Here is a 19989-nt window from a genome sequence, read left to right as displayed (position 1 = left end):
CCTTTAATGCTAGGTGTTAGGCTGTGTTAGGCTGAGCATAGATCGATTGCTTCACTTAGCTTTGAATTTCATGAGCATCAAATCTCCAATCTCCTTCAGGAGATCTCCACTGATTCTTAAGAGAAAGTGAAAATAAACAAGTAGACATGTAGATAACTGTGATGGATAACATCACTCAAGTGTCAAGCCTCTGCATGTTCACTCAGACTGAACTGCCTACGGATAAACACACTTTCAAATGGTTGTCAGTAATGTGTGAAATAGTGCTGTAATGATCAAACCCAGTCACTAAATCTGGGAGGGTGGGGGGGAAGAAAAAGAGAGAGAGAGAGAGAGACTTATTGTAAATGTCCAGTCTTCTATGTTTCAATGTTAGTGTTTTTAGTGCCAAAGTTCCTCTTTTTCTTACTATACTTCCACCACAGCTCAATAACCTAAACTTCTTCCCCGGAGTTGTCTGTGCTTTCTCGTCTCACAGGTAATCTGGGCCTGTAGACGTCCGGATGACAGATTCCAATTTATGTAAGTTGCTGAACTTTGTGTGTGCGTGTTCAAGAAGTTGAAGTATGAATTGTGCTATAATGATGGTAATAGTTCCAACCCTTACAACCCCACCAACAATATGACTGAGCTTTGTACAAGTTTATTAATATAAATAGATCACACACAGTGCTTTTTACATTTTCTATAAATATATAATATATTTTTCTATAAATGTGATTCAGCAAATGATCTCTCATCTACAGCGCTCGTTTTTCAGCTAGTTTTATTACAACATATCAAGTACAAGTCTATGGTTATTATTTACAATTAAAATATTCAGTGTGAATCATGATCATTTGAAAGAAGAAATAACAATCCACAGTCATGACATATAAAGTTTCACCCACAGCAAAGTTCATTTAGAGCAGCTGATCACTGCGCTGTTTGTTTCAAACACTTCAGAACTGGAAGGATGTCATCCAGACGACTGACTCCTGAAACACACACACACACACACACACACACACATTAATCACTGCGTCAGCATTCTTAACCACATGATGAGAGAGAAACACACAACACAGGATTGAAAACCAGAACCTGCTCACTGTGAGGTGACACGATCTGTTGCTGTCTACTGACCCAAAAGTACAAATGAGAGGGATTTAGACCACAGTACATAATACTGCTCTCTATTAGCAGTCAGGAATGTATCACTCTCTTCCTCTTATTAGGAACATTATTGTAACATTTCTCTCAGTGTCAGAAGTTTTATTTAAAGCTGAATTATAAGAATCATTTCTGAACATTTTTAGAAACACAGTTTTTGTACATTAGCTTTATTTAAACTGTAGTGCATTTAAACACATGTTATCTGGAATACTGTGCAAGTACTTGAATGTTTGAGTCTGAGATGAAGCTAAGCATGAAAACTACACTGATCATTATCAGTCTAGTCTGGAGGGATCTGTATCTTCTATGAAACACCGTGTTCTGAAAATAAACCCACTTACTGAAGTCAAGCTGGTTTTAATGGGTAGTCAGGTTAGTTTTCATGCTGAGCTTCATTTAACATTAAGCAGTGTTACAATCAAAATGTCTGTTTTCTCCTAAGTTCCACTCTGAGGGTTTACTGCTGCACTGTGAACATGAGTCAGTTTACAGTTCAAATGAGCTGTACTTTTCACATAAGTGCTTTAAATCTGATGGTGTTAAAGCAGATCTATTATAATCATTTTGAGTTCTATATTTATATTCTAGAATCAAAACACTCCTTATTTATTTTAAACTTTTTACACAGCCCCTCAGTTCAGCCTCTGTCTGGAACATGCAGTTTTAGCTTGTGTCTTTTTAAGCTTAATATCTGGAAATACAAAGGTGGCATGGCAGGGGTTAAACATCATGATGGGTACAGCCCCCAAACCTGCAGAGATTGACTGCTTGACCTCACTTTCTTTGCAGAGCAGCTTAACAGCTTCTTCAGCTGGTTTAATAGCTGCAGCACTGGACCACACCAACACGCTCTCCCTGTAGATGAACAGTTGGTGACCTCCATACTGATCAGAGTCAATCCACATAAAGCCTGTGTCTCTGCCAGGCTCAGAGGCAGGGTGCTCACACACTGCTCCGCTCAGTTAAATGGGGTCTTCACCAAGCTGGTTCAGTGCCTCCTGGATTCTGGCTGTGTTCCAACACATGGAAGGAAGCCACTATAATCCAAATCCTTTAAAAGACACATGCTAAGGAGCTAACAGGCCAGCTGCTCTGACCTCAGTGACATCAGTGCTGTGTTAATGCATGGAGAGAGTAACGTGTGACACCTCTGAGTGGCAGAGAGACTGAATCCATTCTAGTTAGCCTATAAGGTAAAACACAGGGTAGAGGGTTCAACTCTCACAGTGTAATCATGGTGTTTGTCGTGTGATATTTACCTAAAGTGTGTAAAATGTCCTGAATGAGAGAGTAAAAGGCGGGAAAGAACTCCTCATGCTGCTTCACTTTGACAATGATACTGAAACACAAAAGAAAAGGATGAAAAACAAACGTCAAATTTGGATTATTTTGCACTTTTGAAGTAAGAATATTTTGAAGAGATATTAAAGTTAGTCTTTAGATCTTGAGTAGAAATCAGTGTCCAAACCAGGAGTCACATGTATAAAGGATGTGTACGCACAAAAAATACTCATACTGGCATTTCCCCACACATAAACTAGTATTTATAACAGAATGCATGGTTTAGAGTAGCATAAATGTTTTTCCAGCTGCAAGTGAAAAAATGGCAGGAGACAGAATCTAGATATTTATTTTCTCATCTATTTTTGGCTAGAGCTGCAACTAATTATTATTTTCACTTTTGATTTATGTGATGATTATTTTCTCCATTAATATTGGTTCATGTATTTACTGTAGTGTTTAAAATATCATAAAATTGTAATAAAAGTCTTGATTTCTCCAATCCGACAACTTTTAATGTCTTGTTTTATCTGACAAATAGTTCCAAAATGATACATTACTACATTAAAGAAGCTAATTGGAGTTTTAGTGCAACCAAATGGCTCATTTATTGTGTATCAAACATATTGTATGTAAGAACCTGTCAATGTCCGCGTCTCCCAGCAGATTCTGGATCCCAGTTGAGTCTTCAGAGGAGGACACCAGTCTGGCCACCGTGTTCACCACTTCACCAGGAGGAGCCCTGCTGTCTGACAGACCAGCACACACATGAACATCGCTATTGGTCCATTCTATTATTTCATTCCTGCCTAATTCTACAGAAACTGAATAAACAGGCGAATTTTGGATTGTGTCTGCAGGGTACCGAGATCTAGAACGTCTCTGAGGTTCCTCATGGTGTTGGTCATCACTCCCAGCCTGGTGTAGACCTCGTTCATACGTGGGTAGACCCCGCTGAGGGAGGTCACATCAAACAGCTTCTGGAAGTGGGACACCATGGAGCTCAGGGTGAAGCGGGTGGGGCTTCTGAGCACCTGGAATACACATGATATGTTACTATATCTGCTTTTGTCAACACACTCATAAAAATGAGCTGAAACTTCTCCTACACCAACCTTCTCATCATCAGTGGAGGTGTTTTCCAGCATGGTGTCCACTAGTAACATCATGTCCTCCACCTTCACAGCTTCTACAGAGTCACGTCCACCATCCCACTGTTGCCACGGCATCAGTCTGACACCCAGTTTGTTTAAAGTGTGCTGCAGGTCCTAAAAAACATACACACATAACAACTCCAGTCATTATGTGTCATAACATACTCAGATGTGACTCAGGATAAATGATTAAGACTGGACTGAAAAAGATGAGTGAGATACTATGTTTTTCTTTCCAGTGGTTAGTGAGACAGAAGCCTGCAGACAGGTGGTGTTTACCTTCAGTAGGTGGAGCTGCTGGGACCAGGATTCCAGTGTAGGGAGGAGAGTCTGGAACTCAGCTGAGTCCAGAGTAACAGATGAGGGTTTCTGTCTGTGAAGTCGTAGCGGAGCGTTGGGATTGGTCAGAATGGAGTTGATCTCATTCAACAGCTGGAATAGAGGTGAGGACAAAGGACAAGAGCTATCACAACTAGTTTGGGGCCAATCATGGTCCAGTATGCAACTATAAGAGATTCTGCATTTTTCAATAGGGGAAAATGGTAGATTGAAGGATTTTAACAATGTAAATAAACTTCTTCTTTTTTTTAAGGAAAATGACATATTGGTCAAAAATGATTGATGATGCATATATTCACATCTTAAAATACATCTGGAGGGGAATTTTAAGACCTTTTTTTCTCAAGCAGTCTGTTTGAAAAACATATTACATTACTGACAAGGCATAATAAAAGAGAGCATATTATCAAGCTCTTATGATCTAGGATCAACATGAAGTCATTTCCAGCTGACAGGATCTACTGGATGTTACAGAGTCAAACATTATGCTTACATGATGATAGTGTGAACACATGATGGCCTCTTTGGCTTGGTCACTGATGTTTCCATCTTCCGGCAATCTGTAAAGATGATTGATATATTGATGTACTTTTAACAAGGTCAGTACAAATATCACTTACCCAGCATGACACTATGATTGACAGCTGTGTATGATGTGTTTGGTAATACTTTAGAATACAGTATCAAGTCCAAACATGAAACATTATAGTGGTATGTTCAGATCTGTTACTGGCTGATAATGTAATGTACTGATAATAAACTGACATTAAAGGGTTATGAATCTGTTTTGTTTTTTTCTTTTATTCATTTAATGTGTATATGTGTAAATACTCATTATGCCTGGTGCTGAAATGGTTTTAACTTTTCAAAAACTATGAATCATTGAGGGTTTGTTTTTTTACATTTCTACAGCATGACAAAGGGGAACAAAATAAATATTAAAGGGGAACTGCACATTATCTGTACTGCACGCATATTCACACAGGTTCTTGTTGTTATATGACATTCTATGTAAAAACTGCTTCCTCTGCACAAAATGAGCTTCTATGTGTCTGCTTTAGATTTGAAACTGTCTCAAAGATCCATGAATGTGTTTCTATTGCCTGTCAAAGCTCCAGCAGACTGTGTCTTTCCAGCACACAGACTCTGACAGAAGCTGATCATGATAGTTAGCTGAGCACTAACTTCCAGCTCTGCATTACACGCCTCCTACAGTCATTGCCCCCCCCCCCCCCCCCCACCCCACACACACACACACACACACACACTCCTCTGTTGCATTTTTAGATATGCTGTGAAGCAGGGCGCTAGAAGAAAGTTCTATGAGCTCAAACATCAGCATAAAGACTGAATTCACTGGGGAGTGAAGGATAAAAGGACTTAAAAGACACAAACACAAACTGTATTTTAGTGTGTTCCAAGTGTTCTTACCTTGCATTATTGTGTTTGTTTAATCCCTCCAAACGACGGAGTTTGTGTTTGTAGAGCTTCACTTCTTTAAGTGTTGGCCTTTAAAGAAGAACACCATCACTATGATTACTGATGTGACAGCACAGGCTCATCCACTGATGCTGACTAAATGAATACATTTACACAAACCTTGTGTCCAGCTCCTGCTTTAGCTCTTCTATTTGAGCTTTGCTTTCCTTCTGATGTTCCTGATAGGCCTGGGATGAAATGTAAACGTATTAGCTGCATGGTTACTACAGTGAAACACAACTCTGAAAATGAAGATAAGTTTGCAGCTCACCTTTAGAATGGTTTTGAAAGCTGGAGTAACATTGCTGGATGTTTTACTTCTAGTTTGATCTGATTCTCCTTTGACAGATCTGTGGTGAAGGCACAGAAGTCTCAGAGTGAGCATTCAGTGATTTTGATCCTGTATTTTTCTTTAATCAAAGGTTTGTTCAGTTTTTAAAAATCTGTCTTTGAACTTTGAAAACTTGGAGGAACCATATTCCAGGGAATCATAAAGAATGAATTTCGTATTAATTACACTAAAAAGTGAATGAATTTTTGCACAGAATAAGGTCTTTAGATATTGCCCTTCATCTTTTAAAGTGTAGTCTCAATCAGTGGAATATCTTCAGGGCCAGTATGGAAAGAAGGATTTGTTACAGTGGCCACATACATATGGACGTGTCAGTATTTTATTAAGACACACTTAAAAAAAGTGAATCTAACCTTTAAATTAAAAGCAGCCACTTTTAAAAGCTCTTTATCCACTAACCACTAACATATTTTAAAGGCAGGATTTCTGCTCTTATCACACACTGCCAGGTTCTGCTGAGGCAGCGATGCAGTCAGCCTCTTCTTCTATCATATCCTTCATGAGAATCTTGATTAGACGTTTCATTAGTGGAACAACACTGAACATGAAGTCATGCAGATCTTACCTGAGCTCGTCTAGAAGCTGAGTCATTTTAGTCTCGTAGAAGTCGATCACATCCAGCACCCTGGTGATAGGAGAACAGTGCTGATGTTCAACTGCATCACAATTATCTCTCCTTTTATATTTATATATTGCTTTATAATGGTTAATGCTGCTTTCATGTCATATGGGATGGATGAGATTTCAGTATTATTAAAAGTGTATTGAAAACAGTTCTGGTTGATTTGGCAACACCTGTGGTCACATGTGGTAACTGCAAGCGGCTACATTGTCACAAATGTAACAGAGGAGCAGCTGGTGTATCTGTTTACACTGCAGCCAAACACACTCACAAGGTAGTGAGGTGTAACTAGGCAGTCTGAATCCAGCAGACTCCACCATTAACAAAGAAATATACTGTATTGAAAGACAATTCAAATGTAAATAACTGAAAGACAACTGCTGAATATCCCAACAAACAGAACCAAAACATGGTTTCATTAATTGTAATTGTTAAGGATTATTAACTTTAAACATGAAGTCAAATATATTGTAATTATGACCTGGATGTTAAGGTTAGATTTAATTTTATTTAGTAAGAAAATAAATGTCAGAGTGATGTTCTTACTGCTGGTCTGCTGCAGAGTTCTGCTGGCTGACTTTCTTACAGATGTGCTGGTATGTCTGACTGTGTCGAGCCAACCGTCGCTCTTCTTCTTTGATGGTGAAGTAGAGTTTCCTCTGAAGCTGAGCTGCTTCCTCCCTCTGCTTAGACAGCTTCTGCTCTAACGCCTGATTCCTTCTCTGGAAAGATGAAAGAAGAAAAAAAAAAGCAAATATCAAAATTAAAACTTTGAGAAATCATTCAGACTGAGGTGTCCATGAATGTGGTCAGACTGTAGTAGAAGATGCTACCTGTGCATCCTGTTTCTCCTGCTGGATCTGTTGCGTCTGGCTGTGCTGCTGGACCGCCTTGCCAAGGTAGCGGTCCTCCAGGTCCTGGACTCTGGTCTTCACTTGGTCCAGCAGCCCCTCGAGCTCAGAGGCCCTCTGAGACTGGTGAGCCGCTTGACTCATGTGCTCCTGGACCTCCTCTCTGAACACACACAGAAAAGATTCATTCTTAAAAGTTCATTCCTGCTTCATCCTCCTCAGGGTGGAGCTGTAACATTCTAGCATTCCTTCACTCCATAATCCTAACCCTAACCCTAACCCTAACCCATACCAAAGTAAACTGCAAACTTTCGGTATTGAGTACTTAACAGTAGGACTACAGTCTAATCATTGATATAACGTAACAACAGCTTTATAACTACTGTATTACTTTTAATAAGCTGTCATTAGAGAGGTGATGATTTACACTTCATACCTGCACTGAGCTATATGGTTCAGGAGGTGTAGGTGTATGTATCCCTGTGATACTCATCTGATGCTGATGAGATTAGATGACAGCAGGACAGGTGGTCTGCTCAGCACTGCATATACATTATTGAACAGATAGGGATGCAAAACAGCCATAGTAATACTGCACATACTGCAGGCATGTGTAAAATGAGCTGTAGAAAAATTGTGCCAAGCAACAAAAGCCTGAAAGATCTTATTCCTCTGTGGTATGTTGTCTAAAAACTATTAAAAACATATTAATGAGTCATCTGTTACACTGGGTCACATGTTCCTCTATTATCATGAACACACACTGCAGTTTAATTTGACTCAATCCCACACACACCATCCTGCTGGAATAAATACTCACTAAGGCAATAAATGTGGATTAATCCGCCACTGAAAATAGTTCCCAACTGTTTCCTCCTGTTTGAGTCACGTTTAAAACTAGAGTGAGCAGCTGTTACAGGAAATTACTGAGACTTTTCTTTTTTTTTTTTTTAAAGTGAAACTATACAGAACCAATCAAAAGGGAATGGGAAGATCTGTCCAGACTTTTGACTGGTTCTGTATTTGCGAGTCTTTCTTTTTTAAAGATTTACATCCTTAGCAGGAACCAAATGGGTGTGGAGCTAAGAGGAACCACAACCAGAAGTCCAATAAAGAAGCTGATTGGAATAAGAAATGGCTGAATCTTAATATCACCTATATCTTCTGTGATGAGGGAATTATTGGCTGGTGCTTTGTTTGACTTACTTGAGTTGGTTGTTGGACTTGATGAGCTCCTGGATCAGGGCTTGTCTCCTCTCAGAGTCTGTGAGCATTATCCTCAGAGTCGTCCTGATCTCACCAGCTGACTTCTTGTCCAGCAAAACCAAATCTACGGACACACGGACTAAGATCTAACAGAGGCAACTCCAAAAAACAAAGCATCTGCAAGTTCCTCAAAGTAACGTGTAAGCATGTAGAATATTTTTCAATTTACACCTGGAATTGGAAGTCCAAATTACAAGAAAAACAGATTTAAAAAAAAAAAAAACTATTTTCATGTCATGTCATAAATGTAAAATTTACCACTGATGCTTACCTGAAAGATTCTTATTCTCAACAGGATCAGCAAAATACAAAGGTTTAAATCCATAATGCTGCAGAAGTTTATTCACATCATCCCATTCTACCTGCTCCTGCTACAACACACACACACACACACCAAAAAAAAATATTAGAAAAATGTAGTCAAACAAACATTACAGTGCAGAAGTTTTCACTTAAAATGTTATTCTGAGGTTTTAGTTCTACCTGAAACTGCCTGTAGGTCCACAGATAAACATAGGTCTTATTTTCTGACTGTGAAAAATGAGCTGTCCTGCTATCCATGTTCTGTCCTGAAAGTCCCTCAACTAGATCTAATCATGGCAGGACTTGAATGATGACTGTCAACTACTGACTACTGATCAGGTTTCTGCAGAGAGGAGCTGCAACTACAGCAGCACAGCAGTGAATGAAAGATGATCCACTGTCTCTCTCTCTCTCTGTCTCCCCAGCGTCTGTGCTGCACATCATATTTTATTATAGTATTTACACTAACTTACCTGTTCCATCGTTTCACTCCGACTGCAAGAAATAAAACAATATGCATGTCGTTAGTTCATAGATTTGCATTAATGCCCTGAACTCCATTTATAAAACTCTCCATTTAAAGCTACTGGACTGTTTTTAACAATATGCGAGAAAAAGTCTTAAAAACAAGACTATTTTCCAAATCTATAAGTTATTCTGGTCAATTCGGCATACAAGTGAACAACAAACCAGAGTACGTATATGATTAAAATGACATTAAACTGTCAAATGTTGAATAGGGAGCTCGGTTAGCTCCTGTTGCTAACCACATTAGCGTTACGGTTAAGTATAGTGTTTTTTTACGTTTAGCGGACTTTGCATTTGAATAGAAGTGCAACACACGACATTAATTATTAAATGTGTTAATTGTTGTCGGTCTTACTTGCCAAACTTTGCGATAGCTCAACACACAGCAGTCACTTTCACTGTTTAGTTTACTATCTACTCACGGTACGCCCCTTCCGTCATTCAAACTAGTGCGCGGTCACGTCACTGGCGTCGACCAATAAAATGAGGCTGTTGTTTGACCTATCAGCGTTGTCTAAAAAAAAAAAAAAAAAAAGACCATATACCAATAATTGGATCTCCGTGAACTACTCTGAGAACAATGCATATTGATTATAATATAGATATTTACTTGTAAATTTAATGACAATGAATGTTTCCTTACAGGAGCAGATCCTGGTCTAACTGTTATTGTACTAAATATTAGTTACCACAAGATGGCAGATGTGTTTCAGCACTTCCTCACAATGTAACATTGTCTCCTGTAACAAATACAGAACATCACACCACTCAATGTCAAACTGTTCCAATTCAGTTATAAATGAATAACCACTAAAAAGAATGAATTAAGCATGCTACTTGGTACATGCAGGACATTTATTTTATTTGAATCAACAGCAGAGTTTATAAAGTCAGCTGTTTATTAAAATGTAAATCCAGCAGCTGTCTCTGTGATTGCAGGACTGGATACATAGATGATATCAGATGGCACCCAACAGTCAGCTCAGGGCTCACATACCAATTAGACCCCCCGTATCTAAAACCAAAGAGACTGGAACTGCCTTTTGTCACACATATTCTGTTAAACAAAGCGTGCTAATTACTTTGTGAGCTGGGTGATGCACTCATTAGCACACATTTGTGCTTGTTTTCCTGTTTATATTAACGCTTACTGCACTTTTAGTCACTGCATACAAACAATTTTATGAAACTAATTTTTCCTCATTAATGTTCAAATTACACGAGGAGCCTGGAATGGAAGATGAAGTGTATATCATTTATGAATTATGTTCATTTCACTTTGACATGTATCATATTAATCTCACATATCAGCTCCAGCACAGTTTCCCTTGATACTGTACATATTCTAATATTGTTCCACTCTTTCATGGTTGTCTACTGTTGTAATGTCACTGAGATTACACATGGATGTCACTGCTGTATCTTGAACAACAAGCGGAGCCGTCTCTACCACGAGCAGACAAGCAGACTGTGTGGAAAGGTCAAACATTCACATTGTCATGCAAATGCAAATATTGCCTGTTATTCTTTTTAATATCATATCTGACTAAAAAAAAAGGATAAATCATTACTTTTTCGACCATATACATTTCAGGTATTCACAGAGTGTAGAAATGAAGTTAATTGATTTTTAATGTTTGTTAACTGAACATCATTTTTAATAAATGAATGTAATATACATCAGAAAACATATGAAGCTCCAAGAAAGTGCAGTTAAACCCAGCTTTTGTGTTCCTTACATATTACCTAAACACCACTAGGGGTCACTATATCTGAAGTTTAATAACTTCAACTTGCTGCACCTGCTGGTTTATGATCAGACAGTGTGGTATAAAGCTAGATTTCTACAACTTAGATCAGTTTATTCATTTTTATAAGTGTGGATGATTTATGGACTACAAGCTTATAATGGTCATATATTCCAATAAATAAAATATTATTGCATTTTAAAAGGTATCACATGTGATATATGATATGATATGTACTTTTATTAAAAGTAGAGAATTACTACATAAATGTCTGAACCAATTTTTGGGAGGAAAAGTCAAAGGATCACCAGAGTCAGAAGGATTCATCTTCTGAGGACCATGAATGTATATACTGAAGTTCATAGCAACCTGTCCAATAACTTGGTGAGATCATTCAGTCTGAACCAAAGTGGTGGATCAACCAACCAACTACCAGCCAATCCTAGAGCCGGGTTACTAGTGTGGCCAAAACAGTGACAGAAATCAGCAATATTTCTTTAAACATTCAGATAAAAGCTTTTGTGTCAACTGAAAAAGACTTAAGGGTTATTCAATATGACACCACTTGCTACGGACTGATTAGGGCAAAATAACTGTCAGAGGAGAAATCAGCTAACATCAACACATCTGTCTGAATATTGAAATGAAATGGAATAACAGTTCAGTATAATTAGGAGGCTACAGCAATGCAAGCTCTGGATGTTAAAGAAAAAACATTTCAGCATGAAACATCATTTCAACCAAACAGCCAATTAAAAGATTTTTTTTTTTTTTGCTCATAGCTACAGTACAATAATACCATAATATAACTGATAAAAGAGTTCAGGTAAGTTGACTTTCACAGCAAACTGAAGTAAACTGAAACCAGTCCTTGCCTGGAAGATAAGAGTTAACAACTTTATTCAACATAACCTTTATTTAGAGATCTTTTCTCCTTGAAATTCTACAGCCAGTTCAACACAGGAAATTTACATCCAGCATCACAATGTCAGCCACTGCTACAGCATCTGAAATGGAATAGAAACCTGACATTTGTCCACACTGCACAGGAAATGTCTTGTCTCAGTGTAGTACACACACTTACCTGTCTCCTCATGTGAAAGAGTCTAGTTTTCATAGATCCACTGAGGAAAGGTCATCGTCATTTAATAATGGATGGAAGGGAGTGAAGAGCCTTGGCTAGTCACTGTGTCCCTGCATACATCAACTCCACTGAGCAGAAAATTAAAATGGAAATGTAGGCCTTGAACAGAGTCGAGGGTCCCATTGACCTGCGCTGTATGATTTATGGCAGCTGATTACATCACCTTGATGGTAGCTGGTCTCCTGATGCTCCGACTCATAACCATCAATTTCAGAACAGTGTTTAGAATATTGTTTAGATCCTGTTTAATGGATTATTAGTCATTGACCGAGTGTAAAACTCATTATAGAACTATTAGTGACACATTAGACACGCATAGGCCACTCATTAAAAGTTATATATGGATTATTGTGTCATGTATTTCTATATGATGTTTGTTTGCATATTGATACATATAATTGTTACCAGTTGAGAATGGGAATATGAATAGAATCTGCTCTGCATCCACACACACAATATGCATGAATATTATTTTAGTATTATGCATTTCACTGGCAAGTCAGTGGAAACAATTTGTATTGTAATTTTATGAATATTATAATTACTGATTTAGAACTTTGGAACATATAAACAATGTGTGTTCATAATTTAAAGATAGTATTAAAAGAAAAAAATTCAGAAAAAAAGAAAAATTCAATTCCGGTAACTTTAGGAACATAAATGGTGGGTGACATATCTGATATATGATGTATTAAAGATGGACTAAGCTGATTTCACATGTGACTTAACATTGGTATAACATCTTCTGTGTTGCATCCTTGAATTTAAAATGTATTTATAGTGAAGCTAAGATACATTCCCCATTATTCTCATCAGCCATTGGTCAGTTTTTCACTTAGGTGCTACCAAAATAAATCTGGAGAGAAAAGTGTGTTTTTCATGAAAAGGTCACAGCAAGTGTGAAAGCAATCCATCCTACAGCTGGAAAATATGAGGTTTCAGGGCACCAGTTCTCTCTGCTCTATTATTATTATGAAGTGCTTTATGGCAGCATTTTTAAAGTCCTCATCTACTCAAAATGATGTTTTTCTTCTTGTTCCTTCAGTTGAATGTCTGAGCTTCACTGGGCAGAATGATGAATGTGCAGAGTTTCTACATTCATCTGATGAAAGTGGAAAGTTTCTCTGAGCTCACTCAAAAAACTGATTTTAAAAGGCAGGTCTAGGAGCGTGATTTGTGACATCACAATTAGATTGGAAGCCAATCCTGGTCCAATATTCAACTTACACAAATGTGATGTGGAAACGAAGCCTCCAGTGCACAAAACACTGAGAATTGACTTTACAGTGAAGTATCAAGCAGTTAAGCGTATGAAGTGAAATATATTTGCATATTCATAGATTTTGGAATTTTTAATGAGGCAGAAAGTACATGCCATTTAAAGGATTTTAAAGTGGTAATTATACTTTTGTTTTGTGGAAATACCATATTAAACACACATGATCATTCTCATCCAATCTGAGTATTTTCATATGTGTAAATACAGATCAGGAGGGGAGCTTTAAGTGTTTTTCAGCCTTAACATATGATGTACTGGTCAGCAATATAAAATAATAATGAACACAATGAGCTCATCCCTCAAGCACAGCATTAGACACGTGACTCATTATCTTGTGTTGTTGTGGATATGCAGGTAGTGCAGCAGCAGTGAGTGTGCAGTCAGGTGAAACTGGTGCTCAGCGTCAGGAGAATTGTGGCACAAAATCAGCTAAAGACAGACCTGTTTGTTTTTCATGTTTACAAGCCCAGGCAGCAAAACATGACGCTGTCAGTGCAGACATATTAGCCCATAACGATAATGTCATTCATACAGTAAACTTTGTTCCATGTGGCATATGAGAGTAAAATATCAACTGTGCTGGAACCACATTGGAAGGAATTAAAAAAGATCAATTTTTTTGAAAAAATCACCTCCTGAGGGAAAGTGAAGGATTGGTTACAGGGCAGTGACTCAAAGCAAACAGATCACTGGCTGCGGCTCAGCCAAGGCCAACAGCAATGAGGCGTCACTCAGTGTTAATGAGGCTAACCGTCTCTGTGCCACATCACATTCCAAAGATTTCTCATTGCCACCACAGCAGGTTTTATGCTTTAATTGTCACCGACTGAGCTCAGACTTCACTATCTGTTCATGTAGTCCACACTTCTGTAATCACGGTAATTTATTGGATTGATCTGATTTTAAAAAGGGGGGCAGGTAATGGGAAGGACAGCTCAGCATGTGAATATAGTTGTATATTTAGTGTGGATGTGTAGGTTATGTTTCATAGATCACACTTATAGTTTAAGTAATGCTTTTGAGAGTACATTAGTATAGTTACGTTCTTTTCTCATTTTGTGTAAAATCCCAGCCAGCATGTCCATGTGGGCCCATAAGGGTTAAATTTGGGCTGCAAATATGGGTCCCAAGTGGGTTTGTCTGCAGTTTCCATGGTGACCCCACCTGTGTTTGCCCATATGGGCCTTCAAGTGGTTTCTGACTGGGTTTCAGGTGTCCCAACTGGGTGAGACTCATGTATGCCCCATATGTTTGCTCATATGGGGTCTAAGTGGGATCAGAATGAACCTTAAATGGGGCCAATTTAGCCAGCCCACATCGGCTTCACTTGTGGGGCCCATGTTTCTGAAACAATATGGGGCCCACACAGTTTGCCCGGTTTATGCCCATGCCCACTCAGTACCCATGTAGCCCGCATTTAACCCATGTGGGGCCCACATGGACATGCTGGATGGGATAAAGGCTACATTTATAAGTCAAATAATGTGCATTCTAAATGAAAGTGGATCGATTATATTGGGCTCTTAGTTCATTACTACATTCTATGCCTTCAGTTTACATTTGAGTGGGTATGTTTGCTCCACAGATTTGTCTGTAGTGACGTTTCACAACCACTACAGTCTCAGGGCATAGGAGATAAACTGGTTTTGACGTTTTTCACTTATGCCGTAGTACTTCCCAACACCTGGAAACACACACTGCAATCGAACTGGACAAGAGACTGAATGAAAACCAGAAACAGACACATGGGTTATTGAACAGAGTCTGTGGTTACATTCATCTGTCACATACAACAACCTGTTATTATGCCACGCGATGACAAATGAGCCAACTCCACATACATTCAAAACAGAAAGTCTGGAAAAAGCTAGTAAGTGAACCTTGAATTAAGAATACTTCACATTAAGTTGTGACAGTCCCTGATGATGCCATAGTGATGTCATCAAGGTCACGTCAGGCTTGGCTGTGGCTTTTGAGATCGAATGATATGGGCGTTTTCTAGTTGGGGAGGGTCTAATGAAAAGTGCCATTGAGTTGCATCATTGGAAATGTAGAATTCTCCATTGTGTCATGTCTTATTTCCAAGTGAATCATACTGAGGACTAAAAGTCAGGATTTTTTGGATGCTGCTGCTGATTTTGACCACTGTTAAAGAGAAAAATACATGTGTGAAATATTGATGTTGACATGTGTCGATAAAGGGTAGAATATATCTAAGTTGTCATTGGTTGATGTATTTTAACAGCATATTTTACATCTCAGAGAAAAAGAAAAACTGTGATTTGCTGACCATCTGCTGAGTGCTGCCGTACTGTACGTACACTGAGTTCATGCAAAGGCCCATTAAGTGTCTAATGGGGTTTGATTGCCGGGGAAACGAGCTGTGACAAATGAGAAGATGTCCTAATGGATGGACAACTTCAGCCGCCGAGCCAGAGAGTTTGATGGAGGGAGAGGAGGAGGGGGGGGTGGGGGGGTTTCAGGCTCAGCTCCAAAACTGCTTCTTCAGCTGGAATGTTCTGTTTACAAAGAAAAGGAATTATTCATCTCACTGCACCGTCAATTTTGTTCTCAAATCAAGACAATTGATCAAATGTAAGAGTTGTAGACCAAACTCAACGTATAATGTGTTGCTGCTAAATTAAAATCACCTCTCGGTTTTTAAATATCTTTTTTATTGGCTCTTTTAGGCTGAAGCATCACCTCAGAGCACAGACAGGAGTTGTGGCCTTGAAAAAAAAGGAGAAAATTGCTGGATTTCATGACTAGGAAATGACTCTCCAACTATAATAAAGTGGTTGAAGGGAAGACTTTGTCAAGAACAAGGTCTGTTTCATGTCGCCCCTGTCAGAGACTTAGCCCAGGAACATAATTTGCAGATAAATTGGGGAAGGTGGAGAAGTATGAAGAGCTGTTTTCACTAATCCCACTTCACCTTGAAGCTTTTTTTCTCTCATTTTTCGCAAAGACTATCAGCTGAAATCCCTCAGCCTGAAAATCAACTTCGAAATTTTCTTCTTGTTCGTGGACGAGTGGGGGGAGAGAGAATGGAGCCGGTGATTCTTTGGGAACATAAGAAAAAAATAAATAAACTGTCAGTATAGAAAAAAGGTCTGTCTTTTTTGTTGGAGTTGTGGATGTTCCCCCGGTGATGCACAGAGGACAGGTAATCCACAGTGAGATTATCTGGCTCTCTCATGTTGCACAGGTGCCAGTCACTGATATGACACAAAGTAATAGGTCTCTAACAGCCCATGTGGAGATGGTGTCAGGAAAGCTTTAGATAGCAGCAGATAAACAGCAGCAGCCTGCCATGATGTCAACAGCAACAAAAGCAGGCCAACATCTCCTAGATTTGACTCACGACCATTTTGACATCACAACCTCACCGTCATAAATGATGACAAATGGAGCAGCATTAACACTGTTAAATGACACCCATGTCTATAATGTATTATGTTCTAATCTGCTTATAGCACTGTATAATTATAGTTATAAGTTATACTTTAGAACAGTAAACATCACACAACATCATCACATTATAAAGCATTTTATAATTATTTATAAGGTCAAGTATCAAAGTACTTCATACTTGTTGGCAAGGCTGCAGGGGCCCCTGGGCACTGAAGCTCATGTCGCCCAATCCACTGTTATTTTATTCTGATTGGACAATGCTGCCTTAAGGTGGAATCTTGTAACTCCATGATATGTTTTGGACATACTAGGTTTCTGACAGTGACTATAATTATCAACATCAAGAAAAAAAAGAAAGAAAAAAAGCAAAACCTTTTTTTTCTTCCATCATTGAGGGCCTCTTCCTGCTTAAGGGCCCCCCGTATGTTAGATGCGGCCATGCTTGCTGGTCACTCATCATCCATCGTCCATGGTTCAGTTCTGGTTTGGGATACCTTGTAATCTTTTGTTTCCTGTCTGTTATCAGCTCTCCATAAAAAGGTTAAAAAAAATGCCCCAAAACTATTCCTTTAAAAAGCAAACACAAGCAAACAAAATGACTGTAATAGCATTTTATTTAATCTCTAGCTTAGTGACTTGACTCAGTTTCTACATATATTTATATGTTTTCATGCTTTACAGGTAGAGCTCATGCATTAGGCCCCACCAACTTGCTATATTAATGTAGGCAAATCAATAACAAAGTGCATGAACCCAGCCACCAACGTATGTGCAGACAGCTCTGACATACAGTGGACAATCTTTTCCTTTTCATTCAATTCATTTTTGCTTTCCAAAGTCAATGGAGAAAAAAAAGCAATCGGCTCCCTTTTTCTTTTCTTTTTTTAAAAGTGCACATCCTGTGAAAACTTAGCTGGCCAGTAGCCCAAAAAACCCTGAGGGCCCGAGCCTGGAGCCAGGTATGCTGAGACAGGAACCAGCTTGCACATGCTCAAACATATTTTCATAAAATTAACTTAGAAACAGAAAGATGAATATTCAAAATATATAAAGAAAACATGTCAATTTACATTAAAAGTAAATAAGTTAAATATGCCCTGTGTGAGTTTGAGGCTGGAGATTTAAATCAGGAGGACTGTTACGGCAAAATAAAGAATCTAGAAAAATTATAAACATATTTGAGTTAGAATTTACAGAAAATGCTGTTACAATAAAGATATTTTTTAAAAATTATGTTAAATACAAGTGAGATCAGGTCATGAAATACAGATGATGTGTGTGCTGTAGAGGAAGAGAGAGGTGATTTGGGATTCTTGTTTGGTTTGAAAGAGTAGGACACATATAAAACACCAATTCACACATCATCACAAACATACATTAGAATGGTTAAGAAACTAGGTTTGTAGAGGCAGATTACCATGTGAACAGAACATGTGTATGTCTGGAAAAAAACACACAGAAAATAAAGGATTTGAAAGGTTTGACAGATGCTGACATCATCTTTGGTGAGCTTTTTTTTTAAACTGGTGGTTACAATGTCTTTACACCTACAACAACACTAGCAGTGTCTGGATTCTAGGATTGGGGTTTACTGTAGTTACTGCATATGGACAATCACTGCAGGAGAAATTCACAGACTGAAACATTTGTTGAGTTTCATTGCATATAGGGTTGCAACCCTAATCTAGTGCAACACGGCTCATATTAGGATAACGTGGTTTTAACGGTATATTCAACCTCTAGAGTGTTTTTCTCCTTTTGGTTCAGTTTGTTTGGTCGTGTGTGAACAAGGATTAAAGGGCATAAAGAAGATAGATTCAGACATCTGACAGCCAGCAACCACAACAGAATGAAATATCAATCTGGAACAACCACCATGGCTGAGTGTGTACGTCAAGCTGCAGTTCATCAAATGGCCACTAGATTCGGGAGCGTGGGAGTGTTATAAGAATGCATTTTTAACACTAAATCATCAAGTTGAATGAAGTACATTGAATTATCCCTTTCACTGATTGAATTAGTATTTTCAGCTTTAGTGGAACTCCATTCACTGGTGACTGAAATAGTCTTTGTTAGCTCACCTGTAAGTCAGCCTACTTCCTGGTATAAAGCTTATTGAAAACATGCAGAAGCTAATAGACCTAATAATGTAGATAAGTGTTTGCTGAGCTTTTAACCTAATAAATAGTCACTCAGCTGTGATAAATAGTTCAAACAGACTGAAAACTGTCAAAAACTGCACTGTAACATGCTGTTATGAACCATCTGGCGCTAACTTAGCTTAGCATAGAAAAAGAAAACAAACTGCATAGTCAGGGGCTACGAAACTTCTGAATTTCCACTTTTACCTGCCTCAAAGGTGTAGTTAAATGTAGCTATTACAGTCTTTTGTTTAGCTCTCAGTTGCTAACTTCTCTTCACTGAGAATCATTGTTAGCACTTTAAAGTGAGTCTTTGTAACTTTTGAGAGAACAAATAATACATTCTTCCTCTTACAAATGAAAAGAGGAATTCTAAGCAATACGATAAGACATTGGTTAATTCAAACACACCCAGGGTTTTGCCAGCTAACTCCTTTTGATTTGAATAGAAAGCTTATGGTGGCTAATTTTAGCTAATCAGAGCTACATTTTAGCTTTTTCGCATTATCTGTAATTGCCACTTGTGGCAACAGATACATCAGGTCTTTGCCAATACAGAGTGCACCAAGTCTGCTCTCATTTTTGGGAATTTGAACTTAAACCTACAGAAATCCATAATTGTAATCAAGGTAACAGGAGAGAACAGGAGCATAATTTGGTACCCGGTAAAAACCTCATGAACCACAAACACTTAAGTAATCCTAACCATGAAAAGCTGATTGCTATGTAAGAGTGGTTGTTTAACAATGAAAGCAACTACTCCCATGATCCCATGCTACTTCACAACGTCTTTAAACTCAGAATTTTGTTATCATTTTGACTGCCTAGTGGCAGAAATTACATACTGTGCCTTTAAAATCAGGACAACAGGGTTCTTGCCGACATCAACACTTAAACACAGCTGTACACCAGAGCATTAACGTTTGTGACACT

The 19989-nt window shown here is 38.4% G+C and overlaps 1 protein-coding gene across 1 annotated transcript; it reads right to left on the bottom strand.

Annotated features, from left to right (window-relative positions):
• Positions 1 to 2456: 2456 nt before the first annotated feature.
• Positions 2457 to 8530, bottom strand: cep70 (centrosomal protein 70). Its single transcript, XM_062414627.1, has 12 exons — positions 8440 to 8530; positions 7216 to 7396; positions 6929 to 7104; positions 6326 to 6385; positions 5680 to 5758; positions 5529 to 5596; positions 5361 to 5438; positions 4423 to 4489; positions 3870 to 4022; positions 3552 to 3704; positions 3077 to 3470; positions 2457 to 2494 (listed from the first exon to the last, which is right to left on the bottom strand). Exons 1-11 carry the CDS (start codon positions 8505 to 8507, stop codon positions 3252 to 3254), a joined length of 1302 nt encoding a protein of 433 aa, XP_062270611.1. The 5' UTR covers positions 8508 to 8530; the 3' UTR covers positions 2457 to 2494; positions 3077 to 3251.
• Positions 8531 to 19989: the final 11459 nt, after the last annotated feature.

This window comes from Scomber scombrus, chromosome 24 (genome assembly GCF_963691925.1).
Source record: "Scomber scombrus chromosome 24, fScoSco1.1, whole genome shotgun sequence".
NCBI classification, from domain to species: Eukaryota; Metazoa; Chordata; class Actinopteri; order Scombriformes; family Scombridae; genus Scomber; species Scomber scombrus.
This window is presented reverse-complemented; position numbering and strand designations above follow the sequence as displayed.

Coding starts and splice junctions, on each gene's coding strand:
- cep70 (XM_062414627.1), bottom strand. CDS start 8,507: ATGCTCACAGACTCTGAGAGGAGACAAGCCCTGATCCAGGAGCTCATC. Junction 7,397..8,439: donor AAGTCCAACAACCAACTCAA/GTAAGTCAAACA, acceptor GTGTGTGTTCAG/AGAGGAGGTCCAGGAGCACA. Junction 4,023..4,422: donor TGTGTTCACACTATCATCAT/GTAAGCATAATG, acceptor CCTCTATTCCAG/CTGTTGAATGAGATCAACTC.